The 20,015-nt window shown below is 38.8% G+C and overlaps 1 protein-coding gene across 3 annotated transcripts in view; it reads left to right on the forward strand.

Annotated features, from left to right (window-relative positions):
• Positions 1-20,015, forward strand: part of DPP10 (dipeptidyl peptidase like 10) — a 396,750-nt gene that overhangs the window by 349,149 nt on the left and 27,586 nt on the right. For 2 of the 3 annotated variants that reach the window (XM_052675376.1, XM_052675377.1), the window contains exons 23-26: positions 570-628; positions 710-782; positions 2,005-2,078; positions 3,022-3,676. In XM_052675376.1, the coding sequence (XP_052531336.1) occupies positions 570-628; positions 710-782; positions 2,005-2,078; positions 3,022-3,159 (344 nt within the window). In that variant the 3' untranslated portion in view covers positions 3,160-3,676. Of the gene's footprint in view, positions 1-569; positions 629-709; positions 783-2,004; positions 2,079-3,021; positions 15,425-18,164; positions 18,505-18,974; positions 19,043-20,015 lie in introns of those variants that run through there. The other variant, XM_052675375.1, reaches the window with a different exon arrangement.

A 20,015-nucleotide genomic window follows, 5' to 3' on the forward strand; every position in this document is an offset into this window, starting at 1 on the left:
ATAACTGGGAGGTAATGCAGCAATATCAGCTGAGTCTTACCTCACTTTAAGTGAAAGGACAGCTCACGTGGGGACAGGTTACCAAAACACACAACAGATGCACTATTGGCAACACCACAGATTTTTGTCAAAGGGGTTCTGTTTTCCATTTCCACTGAAATTCCATCACGTTCCCTGTTTCCTTAGAACTCGTATTCAACTCCTGAATCACAATTGTTAATGCAAAATGAAGCTTTTAAAGTTAGTGGTAGAATTCCTTAGGATATCATGTCGTTATTCAGTCACAGGGTACTGGGTGCTGTCTGTGAAGCATCTGGCACAGGTGATGGAATGTGGGCTATGGTGCGCAGGAAATCAGACCACATTGGTGTTTTAACAGATTCTGGATTTTAAGTGAGCACCTTGTGTTCTACTTATTATCTTCTCCTCCATAAATATCTTCTCCTCGCTGTAAGTCAGAATTAAGGAATTTTAAAATGGAGCAAATTTTGATGAATTCATGAGAGTTTATTGTTGTTTCGTGGTTTGTTTTTTTTTTTTTTTAACTTTTATTTTTTTTACTTACATAGCATCAGCTTTTTCAGAAAGATACCTTGGTATTCCATCAAAAGAGGAAAATGCCTATCAGGTAAGTTACCATAAACAAGTAACTTAAAACAGTAATTTTGCTTTCAGAATACGCTTACACTTCTGTATGTTTGTTTACTAGGCATCCAGTGTATTACACAATCTTCATGGTTTAAAAGAAGCAAATATGCTAATAGTTCATGGGACTGCAGACAGTAAGTACTCACAGATGCAACTGCATTTCGAGTCAGAGATTGTAACAGGCAGAGGAGACAAACATTCAGTGAGACCATTTGGAGTTAAGTTATTCCTCTGTTCCTCATTATTCATCCTAAATATAGGATCTTTAATATTCTGTTTCAGTTGTCACTTGTAACTAGATTCATGACATTTTTCTTTGCTGAATGTTTGTACCTTTCAGGTGCTATATGTTGTAATCTGCTTAAATCTTGTGGAGTACCATCTTGCTAGTGAAGGTTATTCTGTGGATTATTAATGGAAAAATATACATTTTTAATGGATTGTTAAATTCATAGAGATTCTGCAGCTGAGGAAAGAGTTGTCAGTGTGTTTGGTGAAGAACGGTATCAAATGAGGAGTTAACTTCGGCTAATTAATTACAAAGTAGTGCCAAAGCATCTGAAGCCAAGTCTGCATGGTTTCTTTTAATAGCACCGATAGTTTCATCAGTAGCTTAAGACAGAGAGTAAGTAAATCAAAGTAACTCAAAGCACTTTAAATGGAATTATAGGATGCATCAATCAAGAGAGATTTAAATCTATCTACAGTGCATTTTTCTGAACTTTCCTAACTGATGTGGAGCTAAAGAATGCTCTTCGATGCAGCACAAATGATAGAATTGGGATTCTGATGGCTGGCTGAGCAGCATGGGATGTTCAGCACTGTGGTTGTGATTGCTGCTGCCTGTACTTAATACCACATCCAGTGACACTGCCCAGCCCACTCAGCACTCTGCAGGGGGAGGACACAGTTAATAAAGTTGCCTGTTTTCACCACACAAAGATTAAGTTGCTGATATGTTGCAGAAAGTCCATTACCTGAAGAAGTATGGGCTGTAATAACCTTGTGCAAGCAGTAGAAAATCTCATGTGCTTTCCCTTGACACAATTATAAACTGTCATGATGTTCAAACAGAATGGTTTTACACACTCTAATCTATCTCAGTGTGTGTAAATCAAGGGGAAGCCTTCCACAGTGCCAGTTCAGCACAGCTTTCCTGGCTCCCAGCTTCTTCTCCAGAATCCTGCTGTTAGGTGCTCTGTGGCTTTTGCTAGCTGGGCTCTGCATTTCTGGGTGGAGGGCTACTCAGTTCTGGCAATAATTGAGACTGGAAATGTTTTCAGTCAAAGCTATTTAACAGATCAACATTTTATATGACTTTGTTTTTTCTAATAATATCCAAATGTTGTCTTGCAGCTAAAGTCCACTTCCAGCATTCAGCAGAACTAATTAAGCATCTAATAAAAGCTGGAGTTAATTACACTATGCAGGTATGTACAGCTGTGGCACCTCTTGTGAACACGAGTCAACATTTAACCTCCAATCGCTATTTCTACAAAGGACACTTCCAACCACAGCACCGGTATCTCACACCAGTATTGTGACTGTTTGCAGCTAGAACATTGTTTCATCCCAGTTTCTCACTGCTGTTATGGACTTTCTCAGCTCTTTTTCCTCCACTAAGTGCTTTATTATTCAGACACACTTTTTGTAATATGCAAAATCTTGTTCAGCCTCACTTGGGAGAATCCCATTTGAGATAAAACTTCCCGTATCGACCTCCTAGAGAAAAATGATGGGCTTTAGATGAGATGGGAGGACTATTAATTATATAAATAAAAAGACTTTTCACTGAACACCTAGAATATCGGATATTAGGAAATATTTCTTCTCATAAAGTGTGGTGATGCGCTGGAGGAGGCTGACCAGGGAGGTGATAGAGTCACCATCCCTGAAGGTGTTCAAGAACAGTGGGGAATGTCTGATTGAGGGACATGGTTAGTGGGCATGGTGGGGGTGGGTTGGGATTGGACTCGATGATTTTAGTGGTCTTCTCCAGTGGTCTTAATAATTGTATGAATCTAGGATAATAAGTATCTAAAAATACAAGGTAGTTGGTCCTTGATGGTGAGATGTGAGTGCTTGGACACTGTTGAAAATGCCAGCAAAGTGAACTGGTATAAGCATAGGGACTGTAAATATAAATTTGTTCACTTCTGCGGAGCTCACTGCGGCTGTTTTCTCTTTAATTCCAAATTCCAAGATAATGAATTTTACTTTGAGTTTTATTACCTTTTCTCGATACTATAAAACTAATGTTATCATCCTATTGTCGTCTGAAACATTTTAAAGATCAGGGAAAGAAAATTAGAGCCCTAAATATTTGAAAGACCTTTGAGAAACTATTTGCTGTTCTCCTTTTTCCTCTGCTAGATCTACCCAGATGAAGGTCATAACATTGCTTCTGAGAAAAGCAAATATCACCTTTACAGCACAATCCTTGGGTTTTTTAGTGCTTGTTTAAAGGAGGAGACACTGATTTTACCACAGGAACCTGAAGAGGATGAATAAGGAAGCCTATTTGTGTAGTACTGAAGGGGACTTACTTTGCGGCTCAATAAAACCTTAAAGTGACTGTGAGATTGCAGATTCTGCAGAAGCTCAAGGGCAGCTAAAGGATATCACAGTGGAACAGCACACTTACAGACAATGAGCTAATAAACTGGAATTCGACTACAAAGTCCAGACACATTACCAAGGGACAAAACCTTTACCTTTGTGGAAGGTCAACAGTTGGTTACAGTTTCCTGGAAGAACATAGTTTTGCATAAGTGTAGGGTTAGTGCATGTTTGTTATGTTAAGCCTCACTGTTGGTTCTGAAAGTGGTTGCTTGTTTTTCGTTTAAATGCACATCTTTATTCATCTTTGTATAATGCACAACCTATCGTAAGTATTATGGCCACTAATATTTTAAAAGGTAAGCTGCAATCTAACACTTCACTGTAATGTTACAATAAGTGCAATTCTTCTGCTGTCTATTACCCATAAGAAACCACAAAGATAATAAAGGGCACGATATTTTCTCTAGTTTCTGCTCCAAGGGGATATACTGTCTATTGCATCATGTACACTGATATTGAAAATGATTTTTTTTTTTTCAATTTCGACATTTACTATTATTACTATACCCATTAGTAACCACTGAGGAATTACTTGGTAGTGTATCCTTGGTCTTTATGTGTATACTCAAGACTCCCTAAGCAGAAAATGTTTCTGAGCTTGAAGAATTTTTTTGAGACACAGTTAACAGCTGTATTTAGAACAACATCTGCAATTGAAATCCTTCCCCAGTCCAAAATGTATCCATTGTTTCGTCGAAGTATACTTGAGTTGTGTTTCGGTATTGTTTATAGTAGTTACTAGTTTTGCTGGTTACATTCTAATTTTAGAATATGCTACTCTGTCACCTGTAAATTAGATACATAAATATTATAGTTTCAGATAAAGAAAATTTATTTAGAATGTATAATGCCATTGAGTAATAATTTACTCTTCAAATGAAAAATTATTTTGTATAGTGCACGTTCCTTTCTTCCATCTGGTCTCAGATTTAGATCTGAAGTTCCTCGAGGTGGCCACCTAGCTAGAATACTCCATACATTCTTATTGCAGGGCTACGTCTCTTGCATCCGGATTTAGATTCTGCAGCATCTCAAAGAAATGAAATGTTTTTCATTCAAGGCAAAGGAAGATCTGACAAGCGAAGTTATATTTGTTCAGAAGGTGAGCCCCCCCATACATCCATTTATTTGCCAAGGTGAGTTCCAGCAGTAGAAAATGGATCTATGAAATAGGCAAGACAGCCAGTTTGGATTTGCAAAACATTACTTCCAATCACTGAAATCAAGTGCAGTGTTATCTTAATTTGAGGTATCTTTGTGAAAGTGTGTGAAAACTCCTGACGGATGCTGTGCAGCGTAACTGAGAATAGCTAAAATTTCTTTCTGGATATGCTCCAGGTGCTTTTCTACCAAATTAAGGTTTAATTTTTTATGAAATTAGAAAGCAAATAATTTCTGGAATGTAATTTATAGAATTTAAGTTGCAAAGTTCTGCATATTTTATGAAAAAATAGGGATTATTTTTAACATAATCAAAAATCACCTGAAGCTTTCTGCTTGTTTTTTTTTTTTCTTCTTTTTTTTTCTTTTTTTTTTTTTTTCTTTTTTTCCTTCTGGAGTATTTTCTTCAACTTAGCATTTTTTATGATGTAAATAATTAATTTGACTGAAAGGTATGGTTTTATGGTGCCCTGAAAAGTCTCCGTCTTTTAATGTTTAGTATTTATCTTGCTTTATTAGTTACGTTTATCTGTTTTTAATATGCAAGGACAACTTGTCTGGAGCCTGGTGTCACTGCATAGAGTGGCTTTGCTTTGTACACAGTACATGTGTCAAGTATTATGATAAGGCCATAAAAAAAAAGAAGAGTTTTTTAAGATGAAGTTTTGCAAGTCTTGTTTTTTACTAGCTGAGCAACTTTTTAACATCTTGTATTGACTGAGACTTCTAGATTGTGATTTTCTGAATTACACACTGTACTTTATAAATCCACTTGACAATACCGATGATTTTCGTAACCAAGCACTGTAGAGGAGGTCTTAATCCAGTGGAACACCATGGGATGTTTTTCCCAATTGCAGCTAAATGTACACTAAGGAGCACAGCCGATGTGCACGTGTTGAGCATGCGGCATGCCCTGTCAATACTAACGTACATTGGCTGCTGCCCTGAGACACCCAGCGTGCGTTCAGATTTACTGCATTTCACGCCTATCACCTTTAGTTGTCTGCAAAAGCAAACAAACAAGGTTTGTATCTCAGCAATAAGGTTATGTATGTGCTCAGGAAGCATTTTATCTTGGACCTGTGCCTTTGGCAGTATGTTCCTTACCTCTGAGCACACATTCTATCTTCATTTTCCCCCCACACACCTTTCTGTTTCAGGCCACCGCTCCCTGTTCTTTCTGTACCATCATCTCATCTCCCATTTTAATCAATTGAGTTTAATATGAAGATGGCATGAAGATTTGACTTCTGTAGGAATGCTTTTGCCAGGATTACTAGTGTGCTTAAACTGTGTGTGTTATCTGAAATGTGGGTTATCTGTATGGAAGCGTAATCTGCTTTTTAATTTGTTGTCCTGCAAATACTGATATTTTTATATAAAGATATGTATACAAAGGCAAGCATCACAACTATATTGTTTTTTGTGAGACTTTTTAGTGTGAGTTAAATGCAGATACTGCAAAAAGATTTGCAGACGCAGCCTCTGATTCGAGCTAAAGGATTTGATGCAAGAGGAGGTGCACAGCTATTATTACTCTTGCTAACTAGTTCAGGTATTTCATTCAGTTCCAGCACAATTATGGTTATCTGGCAGATTCTACATACGTAGCAAGTGGCAGTCGCTCGTTAATTAGTCTGTTATCAATAGTATTGATTGGGACATACAGCACAGAAATACCATGTAAAGCGTAGATTTTTCTGTTCCTTCACCCACTGTTAAGCACTGTAATACTGTTTTAGGACTGAAAAGGTACTCTTTGATTCAGCTGTCCTTACTCTGTGACATTTACTAGACTAGACCTAGTAATTTATGGAAACCTAGAGAATCAGCACATCTCTTTATTGCTTGCTAGAGCTTATCTGACATCCTTGACTTTTGTGTTCTTTTTCTGCTGTTAGGACTTGCAAAATCTATTAAAACTGTAGTCATATTGAAGCTTCGGTTATATTGCAAAATCAGTTGTACCTGTACATTAGTTGGAATATATTTCCCAGGTTGTTGAGTATAAAAAAAAAAAAAAAAAAAAAAAAAAAGGCTGGTTACTTTTACTTCTAAATTCAGTGTTTTAATCTTTTAGCAGAGGTATTTATGAGTTAGTTTGATGAATATTTACTGTGGTTTCCTGTAACCAACTGCTTGTTATTCCTGTGCTTCTGACATATGTAGATCCACCCATGTCTGAAAATGAAGGTGATAACCTCTGTTCTCTCAGTTCTGGCACTTATTTCAAGTGTGGAGTCAGATTTATTTAGTTGAGAAATTGTGCTTTTCAAGACAGAAGAGCTAGTATTTGATCTGAAGCCAAAGATTCTCCATGGAAATTCTGGAATTTTGAGTGTTGGCTCCTGTAATAAAATGCAAGGGACGCAAGGTGTGACCTAGTATTCCTCCTTACAGTTCTATTAGATGTCACTGAAGAAACTGGAGCAAAGAGAAGGCTGGCCCAGAGAGACTGAACACAGGTTCCTTTTGAACAGCCTTAAAACACATAGGTAAGATTCAGGGCTCTGAGCATTTTTTTGTTTACCTCGGGTAAGTTCTGTTGCCTCTGGGAAGGAAGAACCTCACTGCTAGTGATTACTGGTGCATCTGTTGCAAAGCATCCTTCAGCACTATTAAGATCACTCTTCTTTTCCCTTTGAATGATTTCAAAAGTGCTTCTGACAATTGGGAGCTCATGGGATGTGGCAGCTTCCAAGGTATCTGGATCTTTGAAAAGAAAAGGAAGAGGTAAAAAGGAGGTAGGTGGATTGCAGATGGTGGTCATTGACTCACCAGGGTGTAACACAGGTGCTTCCTACACTGCTCGCAAAATTCTGCAATGGTAAGTAAAATAAATATCTGTTTTCTAAAAGGAAATTGACACCAGAAAATTATGGTGCTGTTAGATCTATTTGGCTCTTTGGATAGAATTAAGGAAATTTAAACCACATGAGTATAAGAGATCCAGAGTTTCCATTTAAGTTGTAACTAGACTTCCTGCCTGTGTAATTAGTTTAGAAATCCAATATCCTACCTTTTCATAAATCTAACTCAACTACAACAAAATTGATTTTGTAATGACTATACCCCATGAGGACATGAATGATACATTCATACAATCCTTCTTAATTACAATATCCCATGAAGTGCTAACAGCCCTGCTTTAGATTTCGTGACCGCAGAAAACCAAAAAATGTAATGAAAAAGAAAAGTTTCTTATCAATAAAACCCGCAGAGGGATTGTGACTGAGGAAAATGCTCAGGAAGTATTTCCCCGAGGAAAGCGATTAGAAGAATGTGTTTTGATAAAATGTATTTTGTGTATTAAGTTCCAAGTACAGCCGTCTGGTTAGATGCTGATCTCTGTCTGTTGTCCAGAGGACTTAGAAAGATGGAAAGTACAGCTAGTCCTGTCCTATACCCAGCGCTGAGCCTTTCTCTAAAGGACCTATTTCTTTTCCTGGCACATACAAAGAAAGAAGTAGTACACGATTTCTTATGGACTTTTAGTCCTGCATTTAACTTTTATTTCTATCCTACATTTCTGATATATTTAACAATTCCTATTTTATGACTAATTCCATGCTTCAAATAGGCAGTTGCCGTGAAATATTTTCTTCTGAAACATATTGCAAATTGTTACATTTAAAACTATTTACATTGTCAAGCTAACTGTTCTTCCTTTTTAGGTATCCTATGCACTACATTTTGTAGGCTAATGGATTGATTTTTTTTTTTTATATTGGAATAGAAATTGTGCAGAGGAGCTTATCTGCTTCTGTAAGAGTTGCTTGTAAAAGCGCAATGGCAATGAATGCTAGCAGTATATTTGAAGGGGTTTTGCAGCTCATTGTATGAGAAATCTACGTTACCCCAGGGAAGCCGAGGACCACGACTGAAACAACAAGATCATTTGGCGGTGTAATCAGAATTAAGCAAGACAAAAGAAAAAGCAGCGTGGAAAATTGATTTAAGCAGAACTTTCAGGCTTAAAAGGAGCATGTGGCAGAGTGCATCAAATGTTATCACTTCATTTTATACTTCAGTTTTGGGTTCAGTAACTTGTTTCTGAGCTGGAGGCAAGACAGGGTTTTTTGGTTTTTTTTGCAGCAAGGATCACTGTTCAGAAAGCCTCTGTGACAATCACTGGGTTTTCTTGACCGAAAAAAAGCGTTGAAGCCCAGAACATAAAGTAAGAGCTCAACAATGACAAAATGGGAGAGCATGTGATTCAGCTAATTAGAATAAGCGGCTCATTACTTCACAGAGACCTCGTCACAGCAGGGAAACAGAGCAGGATGCTATTTACCTTGAGTGGAAAAAGTAAACTGTGGCTCACAAGCAGCATTAGGAGGAGACTCTTCCCTGTCTTAATAACGTGTAATAAGAATAGCATGAGAATGTTTACTTCCTTTGGTATGTCAGCGATTATTTGCTAATTATAGCACAAACTAAAATTGTGGGGCTGTGCAACTGCACAACAGAGCATCTGACAAGAAAACAGCATCAGTCTTCTGCAAATGGTCAGTTTTCTTTTGCATGGCAAAGATAAGGAAAAGGCAAAAAGCACCCAGCCTGGGGAGCAGCACCACAAAAGCCTCTTTGGGAAAGTGAGGAGAGGAAAGGAGCTGCGTGTTTGAAGGAGAGCCTGTCTCTGCTTACCCTCTGTTTGGAACAGGAAGCTCTAAAGGGAAGGGTTTGGGATGGTACCTGTGGCTGAAGCTGGCTCCCAGGTGTTCTCTCACACCTCCTTGGGGCTGTTGATAGTGTGGGTGATGGAAAAGGCTGAAGTGGGTCCAAGGATGTGTTTGGTTGGCTTTGTGGTGTCTTGTGCAAGTCTTTCATTCACCGTGCTGGGAAGGAAATTACATGTGCTTGGCCTGGGTTAGTGCTAAGGTGGTAATGGGTTCATGAATTGACTAGGTGATCTTAGCGGTCTTTCCAACTGCAACGATTCTACGATTCTTTGCCTTGCATTGGGAACCAGCCAGAAGCTGAGCACTCCGAGACGGTGTATCTAAGCATTAATCAGGTATGTTGTTTTTTTTCTTCATTCTTAGTGGAATCTGATGTTTTCAAAACTTTTGTGTTTTATCCAAGCCTCTAAGATACGTCACAACTTTATGTACATCTTAATAGTTTTACATTTTAATTGGATTGGTGTGTGTGTGAAAGCAAGCAGTAGCAATTTAAAATGCAACAGGCAGGGTTGTGTGACTGCAACTGCGCCCCAAAGTGCACTAAGAAATCTCTGTAAAGTAGAAGAATAAGGTTTCTGTTAAGGGTTGTTTTCCTATCACATTCAGCTTCCTTCTGTAGGCATGGACAATTGAGTGATGCCAGCAGATTTGTCTCTATAAGTAACGCCTTCCTGCTTATATAGCACTTTTCTTCCCTGCCACAGCTTATTGCTTTTTTTCTTAATTGAATTTGTAAATCTTCTGGGATGGTTTCACACAAACACCCGGTGTTACCGTGCCTCACTTTGAATGGGGCTGTGCGTATTACTGAGGTGCATACTAATAGCAAACGTAAATGTGAGATAGCCCTGAAGGGTAATGATGTCCTGTGTGTTTATGCAAAGGGTGACAAATACTCTACGTATATTCCAGTATTCGATGACACTCATTGATTTTTAGTGTCTTCAGGGAGTGCAAATTGTGAATTTATTTTGGGAGTTTTGTGGAATTGCAAATCTCAGCAGTTATCCTGCAGTTTGGTTGTATATGTCCCGCGTGAGGTTCTCACTGCAGTGATACAAAGAGTCCTTGGATCCTATTGGCAGGGACTCATCTTTGTCAATGGCTTGATACTGGATAGGCTGAGCCTTCCTTGGGTCTTGCAGCAACAGATTTGGAGTATGTGCCATATCTAGCCTCACAGCTCTTGAAGGATGGAAAGTAAAAACAATCTCAACCTCTTCTGGCAATTCAATTTATTACAATTTTGATGAATAAGTAATAGAGTCAGCTTGAGAACATAAAAATAATTGAGTGATACGCATCCACTTTTTCGGCCAAGAAGTTTTTAAATCCATCTGCAGAGCTAACTTTGTCAATAGATGTGTTTCAGCATACACCAGTCTTTGTTCTTCTGTGACTGCCATAGTGTGAGTATGGCACCTGGGAAGGTAAAAGAGCACACCTCAGAAATGCTGTTACAGAAAAAGCTTCTGTATAGTAGTGGTGCAGCTGCTGATTATGGATGCTGCACTGCATTTGCATTTTGTCCCAATTAACCTGCCACCTTCTCTAAATGAAGCTTGTACAAATGTTTCCATGCACGACTACCAAATGTCTCTGCAGCTCAGTGCACTCAACAGAGAGTTGTCTGTTTTATGTCTTCTTTGTTAAGGCACTAAATTGATTATTTATACATTATTAGAGCAAGTGCATCAATTTAATGCTATAATAAAATTGCAGTTGAATGTATTTTAAGATGTGCTAAGTGAAAAAATGTATATAGTTGGATGTTGTTGAATTGTAGCAATGTGAACCGGGCAGAGAGCAAAAAATAGAAGCTGCTCGAGACATGTAATGACTGTGTTAACATTCCTGATAGTAAATTACAAGGTAATTTAGGGGAAAAAAAATACAGCAACAAAAGTGGTTTAAGCAGTTCTAATAATGTCATGAAAGTGAAAAAAACACATCCAAATGGAGGATGGGTACATCTCAGACTATCTAAGTAAATTGGTTACTCAGACTATCAATGTCTCTTTATGCATCTCTAACTATATAGTATAATAGGGGAATTGGCACATGTAACTGTTCAAAGTGATGCAGAGAATTCTAAACTCCACTGGGCAACGAAGGAATGTATCTACACGATTGCAGGCACCACGGATACAAAATCTATTAACAGGGCTGAGGAAAACAAACAAACAAAAAAAACCAACAAGGAATTAGTTGTTGTTTTTCCACAGTTGCTGCTCTGTAAGAAATTCGTGTTGTAGCTAAATTACTGGAAAGGAAATTATGAAGTGGAAGGTTGTACTTAGTAGTGCATTAATAAGAACTAACAGTAGAATTTGTTGGATGATCACCTAGTGAGGCTTATCAGTGAGGAGCCAGAGAGCTGGTGATCTAGTTCTGCTATGGTGTTGCAGTGCCTCTGGATGAAAAGATGACCGTGCTTCCATGTGATATTGTCTGCTGCATTTGAATGTGCTTGCTCTGTGTCTTGGTTCTCCAGAGAACTCTGGGAATTGGGTGTAGAAGACACGACTTGTTCAGAGGCAGTGAAATTGGAAAGGTATCTTTTATTTTGAAGTACTACACCTCTCTTCGGGTAAAGGGCAAAAACCTGGGAAGTGAGACTTCTGAAGAAGGAGTGTATCAACATCTGTGCTGTATTTCTTTCCAAGGGAACAAGACTGTGAACGCTAAGTTTTAGAAAAGGTTTTATTTATTAGCCGTGCCATTTATGTCCAACTGTTGCACTGAGGAAATACCTGTACTAAACACAAGCTTGTAGACAGAAGGTAAGTTATGCTGGATTTGAGAGACGGATTCCAAATCCTGTCTTTATACATGAATGAAAAGGTCAAGTGGCCGGACACCTGGTACACAAATAAGTCATCCAGGCCTGTTAGTCACTGGGCTTTCAAATGGCAATCTGTTGAAAGGCTGCAAGAAGAGCAGCAAATTAACATGAGTCAATGGCACCATTCAGTGCTGTCAGAACTTGAGTCTACAGTGTGGGTACCCAAAGATCTTGATCTCTGGATTAAAGCTGAAGCCTGGGATAAGGGGGCTCCAATGCATTAAGTACGCTAGAAGAAGATCTGCAAGCCAAGGAGTCTTCTTTGAAATGTAGTGTTGTTTGTCTGCCAAAAAAAAAAACACCCAAAAAACAAAAAAAAACACCCTTATTTCTCCATGGATGACAGTAGTGATAGTCCTTCTGGGGGAAATAACCCTGTGCCGAGTTCAAGATGCCATAGTTTTACACACTGTTCATAAATTTCCCTTTTACCCAAAGCACTCTTATTTTAATCCTCGTTTCTTTCTTGTACGTAAAATGTGCATAACACTCCCCTGTTGTTTGCTCCTTTTTTTTTTTTGCCACGAGTATTTTCATTTTGCAGCTTTGCAGCACTCTCACCTCTTGCTAAATAGCTGAGAAAATGCTTAGGAGTTGTTAATTCCACCCACCTCCCTACCACTGCCCCTTCCCAGTTTACTCCCTCTATTTTAATTGATTTGATATTTGCATTTTTGTTTACTGTGCATCCTCCTTCTTTTCAGGCAGATGAAGCTGTTACGTTTATGGGGGAAAGCATTTTCACAAAGTTTTTCAAAAGAACGTGATTAAATGGAACTTCTCATTCCCTCCACATGAATGAAATCATGCTTTATTATACATCTCAGAATGCCTATAACATCAGACCAAAATTCTGCTGGAGGTGATAAATAGCAAAAACTATTTTTTATGGCAAAGTGTAGTACCCAAAGAAAAATATCCAGAGAATTGGCCTGTTCTGCTCCTCCTCTTCCCTCCTGCACATACTCTCTCCCTTTGTCCTTTATAAACAGAACTCCTTAACCTGTTACAATGCAAAGAGTATGTAACAGAAAGGTGCGTGGTGAGTAATTTGGAAAAGAGAGAATCTGATAATTTTGTGGGTTTTTTTTCTTCAGCAATTAGTTTAGAAAAAAAAAGCCAACAGAACTCAGAAAGCATTAATGTTAACGCTTCTCAATATGATTGCACTCAAAGCACATTCAAGCAGAAATTATCTCTTCCTCACTGATTGCCTTGACAGCTTGGCAATTGCATTTCTTCATGTTAATAACAGCTAGGTCTCCTTTTTGAGTCTCTTTTTCAGCAAGACAGCAAACCTTATAGAAGTAATAGGAGATACATGCAAATCCTTGTCCTCCCACTCCTCTGTTAACCTCACTGAGCATTGTGCCCACGTGTTCCGCTGGGATGGTCAGCAGCAGCCCAGGTCCGTGCTGGTGGTTCAAGCATGAGTCCTGCTACACGGTGCTATAGGAAGTCTTGTAGCAACTCTAGGGATAAATGAGCCCTGTGCAGTCAGTGAGTTTCTTTCACCTTCAGTGGATTTAGATCAGGCTTGTCCTGCTCTAAAAAAAAAAATAATCTACCTGCTATATGTTTTTTCTCAGAGTCTGAATGTGCTAGAGGCGGCAGAGGTTTGGGATTTTAGTGTGCTGCACTTGAGTGGAGCTTGGGCAAACTCAGATGGGGACTTTGGATGTTGATGGGCACTATATTCTCTCTCACTGCAAATGCTTGATGTGGGATCATAGTTTCTGATGTGGCTCATTCTCACTTTGGAATGGGGGAGATCTCTTCTGCTGTGTGCTAGGCGTGCTCTTTCTGCTGGAGTGGGAATACAAGTCTCATTTACCTAATTGCAAATAACCTCTCTGTAGTTAAATGGTGAGGGTTCAAGCCTACATTTGAAACAGACTGTCCAGGGAGGTGGTGGAGTCACCATCCGTGGAGGTGTTCAACAACCGTGGAGATGTGTCACTGAGAGACATGGCTATTGGACTTGGAGGGGATGAGTTGGGGTTGCAGTTGGACTTGGGGATCTTTAACGGTCTTTTCCAACCTTAATGATTCTGTGATTCTATGACAAAGGTACTGTATCCTGTGAATTGGAAAACAGAGCTCAGCTTGGAAGAGCGGAGAGCTTACAGTATGTACTTGTGAGTATGTCGCATTTATTTTTGACATTTTACATCATAAAGCACTGAGAACCTTACCACTAGGACTTCTGTTTGCCAGCCTACAAAACAAAGCATGGACATTCAGTGCTGTTAAAAAGTTCACCCATAAATAAATAAATAAATAAATAAATAAATAAATAAATAAGAGTAATTTATTTACCTTAAGTACTTAGGGGTATGTAAATTCACCAGAGCTACTTAAGCTGTACTTACAGTGTTTTTGTTCGGACCAGGGCAAAGGGATCAAGCAAAATAAGCCGTCAGTACTCTATGCATGATTAAATAATTATTTGTATTGATTCTAGAACATTTATTTTCAGCAGAAGTGTGGTGCGTTACCGCTGCTGATTGCACTCTGTTTTATCAAGGTGTGGGAATAAGAAGCCTGCAAAGTATACTGCTGTCTTGCTGTTCACACTGTTCGTGCTGTCTTGGATGGCTGGTGAAACTGGGGTGTGGGGTAGGCGTGAAACACACTGGGGTTTTCTCCTGATTGATGGCCTTTCTCACTAGCGCTGTGTGGAGCAGCAAATGTCTGGCAGGAGATGAGAAAGAACAATAAACAGATATCACGGAAAGTAAGTAACCCAGAAAATAAGGTTTCTGGGCAAAATATTCTTTGCCTTCAGTGTCTGCAGCATTTCATCCAGTGTCTTTCATGGCTACTCTTTTTTTTAATGTCTTGTTTTGAAAATATACCGTAGGGTCGCTGGGATGGAAAAGTAACTGCCTAATTTCTTCTCTTCTTCCTACTGTTGTCTCCCTCCCTACTCCTGTTTACTAGTGAGAAGCACGTTCCTTTTTGTTTCACATTACTATCCTGATGGGGCAGGTAGGTTGTGGTTAACTCTATCAAATAGCTTTGATTTTCCATTTCTACCCCCCTCTAAATGTAGCTCTTGCAGGTGGGACGTGACCAGGAGGAATAATCAGGACTGTGAATGCCTAAATGCTGCCAAAAAAGGGCCTGCTCTCTTCTCATTACCCATGGTAGATGGGACTTTTAATTGGCATCTCCAATGCTGCACACTTCCAAAAGTCTCACAGGCTGTTTAAATGAATTCATTTCAATTACACTGCAATGTAAAAAGAGATTTTTGGCTCTAATCAGCTACTGTTTTTAAGCAGATTTGCTGGGAACAAAATATCTCCCTCTTTTGCACATATAGGGTTGCTGGCACCTACCTGGTGTGAAAAGACATGGGACATCAGGAGATGAGACTTCACCGAAGGGGATATCTGCTGTCTGTGATATACTGGGCATGTGGCTGCTTTTGTGCTTCAAATCTCTAATTTTAAAAGTAAGCATTGAAAAATTATTATTATTATTTTTAAATTATTTTTTTTTGAGGAAAGGCATGGCTCTATAAAGAAGGCGATCGTTCCTGATCTGGCAGAGAAATTGTGAGAAAATTGATCTGCGAGGTCTCAGTATGTGTAATAACATGAAGTTCCTGTCCTATTCTGGGCAGGCGGAGGATTGAGTTGTTATTTGTGAGGATGCTTTAGAATGAGAAGGTAAGAATTCTCTGGATTTATAGTGATAAACAGATATTTTGTCTTCAGAGCTTGAGAAACCCCCTTTCTTTGCTATTTATATGTAAAACTGCAGTTTTACATAGAGTAAGAGATGTTGCCTCTTCAAGAGATTGATGACCTAGGTTGTTGGTATGAAAAAATAAGTAAGATTTTTTTGATCTGTTCATCCTTATGCTTTCCTCAGTGACATCCCTGCTGCCTCTTTAGAAAGCGTCTCTTGATGAACACATTTGTTGTTTTTTTTTTTCTCCTGCTGTTGATAGCTCTGTTTTCTGCCAAAAGAATATTTTCAGGAAATACTCTTGTATAATATTTTATGATCTTTATCCTGATGAAAACTAATGAGATACACGAATGCTCTCTCATTTGCATTTGATGGGCATTTGAAACTTGTAGCCTCCCGCTGGATTCATTTACAGTTTCCCCCCAGCAATCAAAACCATAAGCCAAATTCCCTGGGAATTACGACCACTCTGTACTATGCGGTTGCCATAATCTTGTCCTAAACAAGATTAGCTTTCATGGGCCATCTGCATGGATTTGCCAGAGCCACAGGGGCTCAAGATAAGCTACTACTCTTCTTATGACAGTGATCATTCAAGGAAAGCAAAGCAGCTGGAATACTGGTGAGGCTGTGCTGGTTTCCAGCACATTGGCAGCATTGGCAGCCCCTACAGGGCTCTGTGTCCCACAATGCTGGAGTGATACTCACACAGAGGCAGAGGGAGATCAGAAAGAGGATTTCTTCTGTCTGTAATGACTTCTGTCATCCTCATGCCCAATGACTTGGAGTTGTTTGTAATTTTAAAAGATTTGGGGCTAAAAAGAAGCCAGGGATGCCTAGTTTAGCGTTAAAATTCTAAGAAAGATATCTGAAGAAATAGGAAAGACAGAAAGAGGTTTAATATCACATTTTCTTAAAATCAGCCAGATACTAAAAGTTTTTGCTCTTAAAATCAGATTTCAAATTTTATACATATATACACATTTTGTACCCTGTACTTCATAAAGGATAAAGAGCAAAAGCATTATTTTTGCTCAGATCAGATATCAGATATCAGGAATAAGTTATCTAAAAGCCCTTTTAAAAGCATTCAGCTTTGGCGCTGATGAAAGGCAATGCTGCCAAAGAAATGTTCCTCTATATTGCTCTAACTGAAATAATGATAAAAGAAGGTGCTCAGGAATATGTAGCGTTATTTACAGATGCTTTAAACACAAGCGGAACTGTGGGTGCTGTGCAGCAGAAATGGTTTGCGGCAGCAAAGATGTTGGAGCTGCTTCTGATCCTGGCAAAACTAATGCTTAAGTATACTTGGTCTTCTCCGGGAGCACTTTGGCCAGTAGTCTTAAAGCTCCCATGGTGAGACAAATGGTCTGTACGATGGCCTCTGAAGCAGCAGCAGCCCTAAACTAGCATGCCTCGGCTGTCAAATTGGTTCGTCGGGGCAGTTTGTAATTAAAGGCACAGAAAATGGGCTCACGGTTACATTTTGCATGGCCTGTTGTCCTTTCCAGAGCTTCACAAGAACAAGCCAACCACCTTTCTACTGAAATATATATATATAATATATATATATAATCTTATAATATTTAAATTCAATTAAAAAAATATATAAATATATATATATAAAATATATAATGTCCCCAGCAATAAACCATGCAGTTGCCAAACTGAAGAAGATAACAAGCTAAAACTTCACAGAAAGCGCATCTGTGTGAGCTCTGAATTTGTGCTCACAGACGAAGTGGGACTGAAGCCTGCCATAGAGTATAGAAATAATCCTTTTGATGAGTGGGTAACGTAGACTGCCTCCATAAAAGTGAAAAGATGTTGAAAAATGACTGCCTTTAGATATGTATTTATACACATCAGAAGAAAGAAATGAATTTCATGAGAGGTACTTTAAAGAAAATGGAAGTTTGTATTTTGTAGCCTGTAAGACAAAAGCATGCCAGTTAATGCTACTCTCAGACAGATGATAGTAAATCTAGGAGTCTCATTAATGGATTAAAGTGAAAAATACAAGTGGGATTAAGACAGTAAAAAAAGTCATTAACAAATCTAATGAATTTTTCAACCATGGGAGAGCAGTTCTTCATGTCTGTGCCTTGAGTAAATTCTCCAGCTTCTTACAGAAATTCAAGGCATGATTATAAAACTCATTATTTTTGCCCTCAGCTTTTAAGAGAAAGACCTCACTGTAGAAGTAGCGGAAATCACTACATTTTGTTATTGGTTTCCTAATTCATGACAGTTTGTGGCTGAGGTTAGTCTGTTTGAAGATAATACCCTAGCCCAAGGTCTACACGAATGATTTAAAATAAGTCACTTGATCGATTTCATAGAATCTGTAGAATCGTAGACTTGTTTCAGTTGGAAGGGACCTTTAAAGGTCACCTAATCCAACTCTTCCATCGTGAACAGGGACTTGCACAGCACTAGAATGTAATCGTGGCTTTCAGCGCGTAATAGAAGTCTTCGGTTCTTTTAAATTTCAGGAGGATTCTTACATTGAAGAGCTGTAATCTGCGGTGAAATGCTTGGGCTTCAAAATCCGCTCCTATCCTTAAATGGCAGCTAAGGGTGCCTCAAGAGCCAGTTTGCCCAGTGCTCGACTTAGGAACTTGTATCTGGCATCGATTCCTGTAAGTATAAGCAGGTGATGAATCTGAAAATGCCTGCCAGAACTGGAAAGTGAGCACGCTAGAGGCAACCGAACCTCAGGCAGACAAGGTGGATGTAGTAACAAACAAACTCCTGGTTTCCTCTGTAGAGTCATCCCCAGAGGCTCGCATCTCAGACTGTATCCAGTGAGAAGAGCATAAAACAGTAAATAAGGTATTTTTAAATAAGGTTTTAGATAACATTAGGAACCTCGGTAAGAAAAAAGTTTGTCTGCGTGGAGAAAATCAAATCCCGTCCTAACAAGTGCATCTCTGGTCCCTCGCACATCCAGGCTTTGCTCTTTTCTTCATATGCACCCTTGGGGAGTCTTGTGAATTAGAAGTATTTTCTTTATTCTCCTGGCTCATTTAAAATATTCTCTCAAGCAGTTAATAATGTGTATTTGTTTTTGTTTTGACAATTCCAGTTTATAACATTTGAATACTTTAGAGGACGGGTAAAGCTTTCCTCAGCAGAGTCAATAATGGAAACATAATAGCATAAATTAAATGAGATGTGGAAAGCTTATTTTTTGTTTTGTGAAACTTCATTTGCAATGGCTGACTTAGTTCATTTTGGATGTTGATAGAATGTCTTATTCAATCTTTGAAACAAAACGCAATACATTTTTTCTCATTTATCAGAAGCGTCTGTTGCAATATTCAACACTAGTTTCGGTGGAAGATGCTGCTGTCAAAGGGAAAAGCTCAAGGTAAGTTTCTCGTTTGACTTTGGTTTGCATTACATGTGTGTCTATGGCCATCTGTGGAATAACTCTGGATTTCTACTGTAACCCATACAGTAAGCCTGCAGTGATTCTACTTGCAGATGTCATACGACCTTGTGAGCACTTTATCACGGTGAAATGATTACTGCATATGCAAGTACTGCTTCCCAGAGGACTTCCAAATAGGCTGGTTAGGTCCACATGCTGAGGTGCAGGCTCCTTGGTTTGCTCGGCGTTCGGCTTTTCTGTATTGTTTTCTTTTGGCTTCTTGTAGATCAAGTACTCCTGAAAAGTTCCTTTTATCAGTATTCTGGCAAAATCACTGATTAGCTGCTGCACCGAAGCATGCCTAAGCACATATTTCAGGAATTGACACGCTTTAATTCCGCTGGCAGATTCGCAGTTTATCTGTATAGTTTGAATGTGGCATAGCTTGCTTTTGCATAAACACCAACGCATGCTTTTTTTGTTGTTGTTGTTTGTTGTTGTTTTTTTATTATTATTTTTGAAGTTGTCCCAGATTCCTGAGAACTTCACCTTTAACTTATCCTTACAGACTTTACAGAGTGATGCTGTTTAAATTCTTATGTGCGGTAGGCTGTTTCTTTTTGAAATATCCCAAAATTGTATTATCTCACAGCGGAGAAAAAAGGAGAAGGAGAAATTTCATAGTTGTGCATATTTTGTCGCATCTTCCCTAATTTAGCGGTTGGTGGCTGCCAGCTGTCGGGGACTCAGTGAATAATACATAGAAATAAGTGATCCAGAGGAATACAAATTCCCTGTTTCCTAGGAAGATCCAAGCGTAGATCACAGTCTTTTAACTCAAACTCAATATTTTTCACTGATTTTCTTTTCCCATCCGGGGTGGTTAATGGAAATAAAAGCAAGTCATAGTATAGTGCTCAGCCACGAGCCCTGAAATAAGTTTTTGATAGCTCATTGGAGATAAGTGCAA

The sequence above is a fragment of the Tympanuchus pallidicinctus genome, unplaced genomic scaffold (genome assembly GCF_026119805.1).
Source record: "Tympanuchus pallidicinctus isolate F22 unplaced genomic scaffold, pur_lepc_1.0 scaffold15, whole genome shotgun sequence".
Classification (NCBI taxonomy): domain Eukaryota; kingdom Metazoa; phylum Chordata; class Aves; order Galliformes; family Phasianidae; genus Tympanuchus; species Tympanuchus pallidicinctus.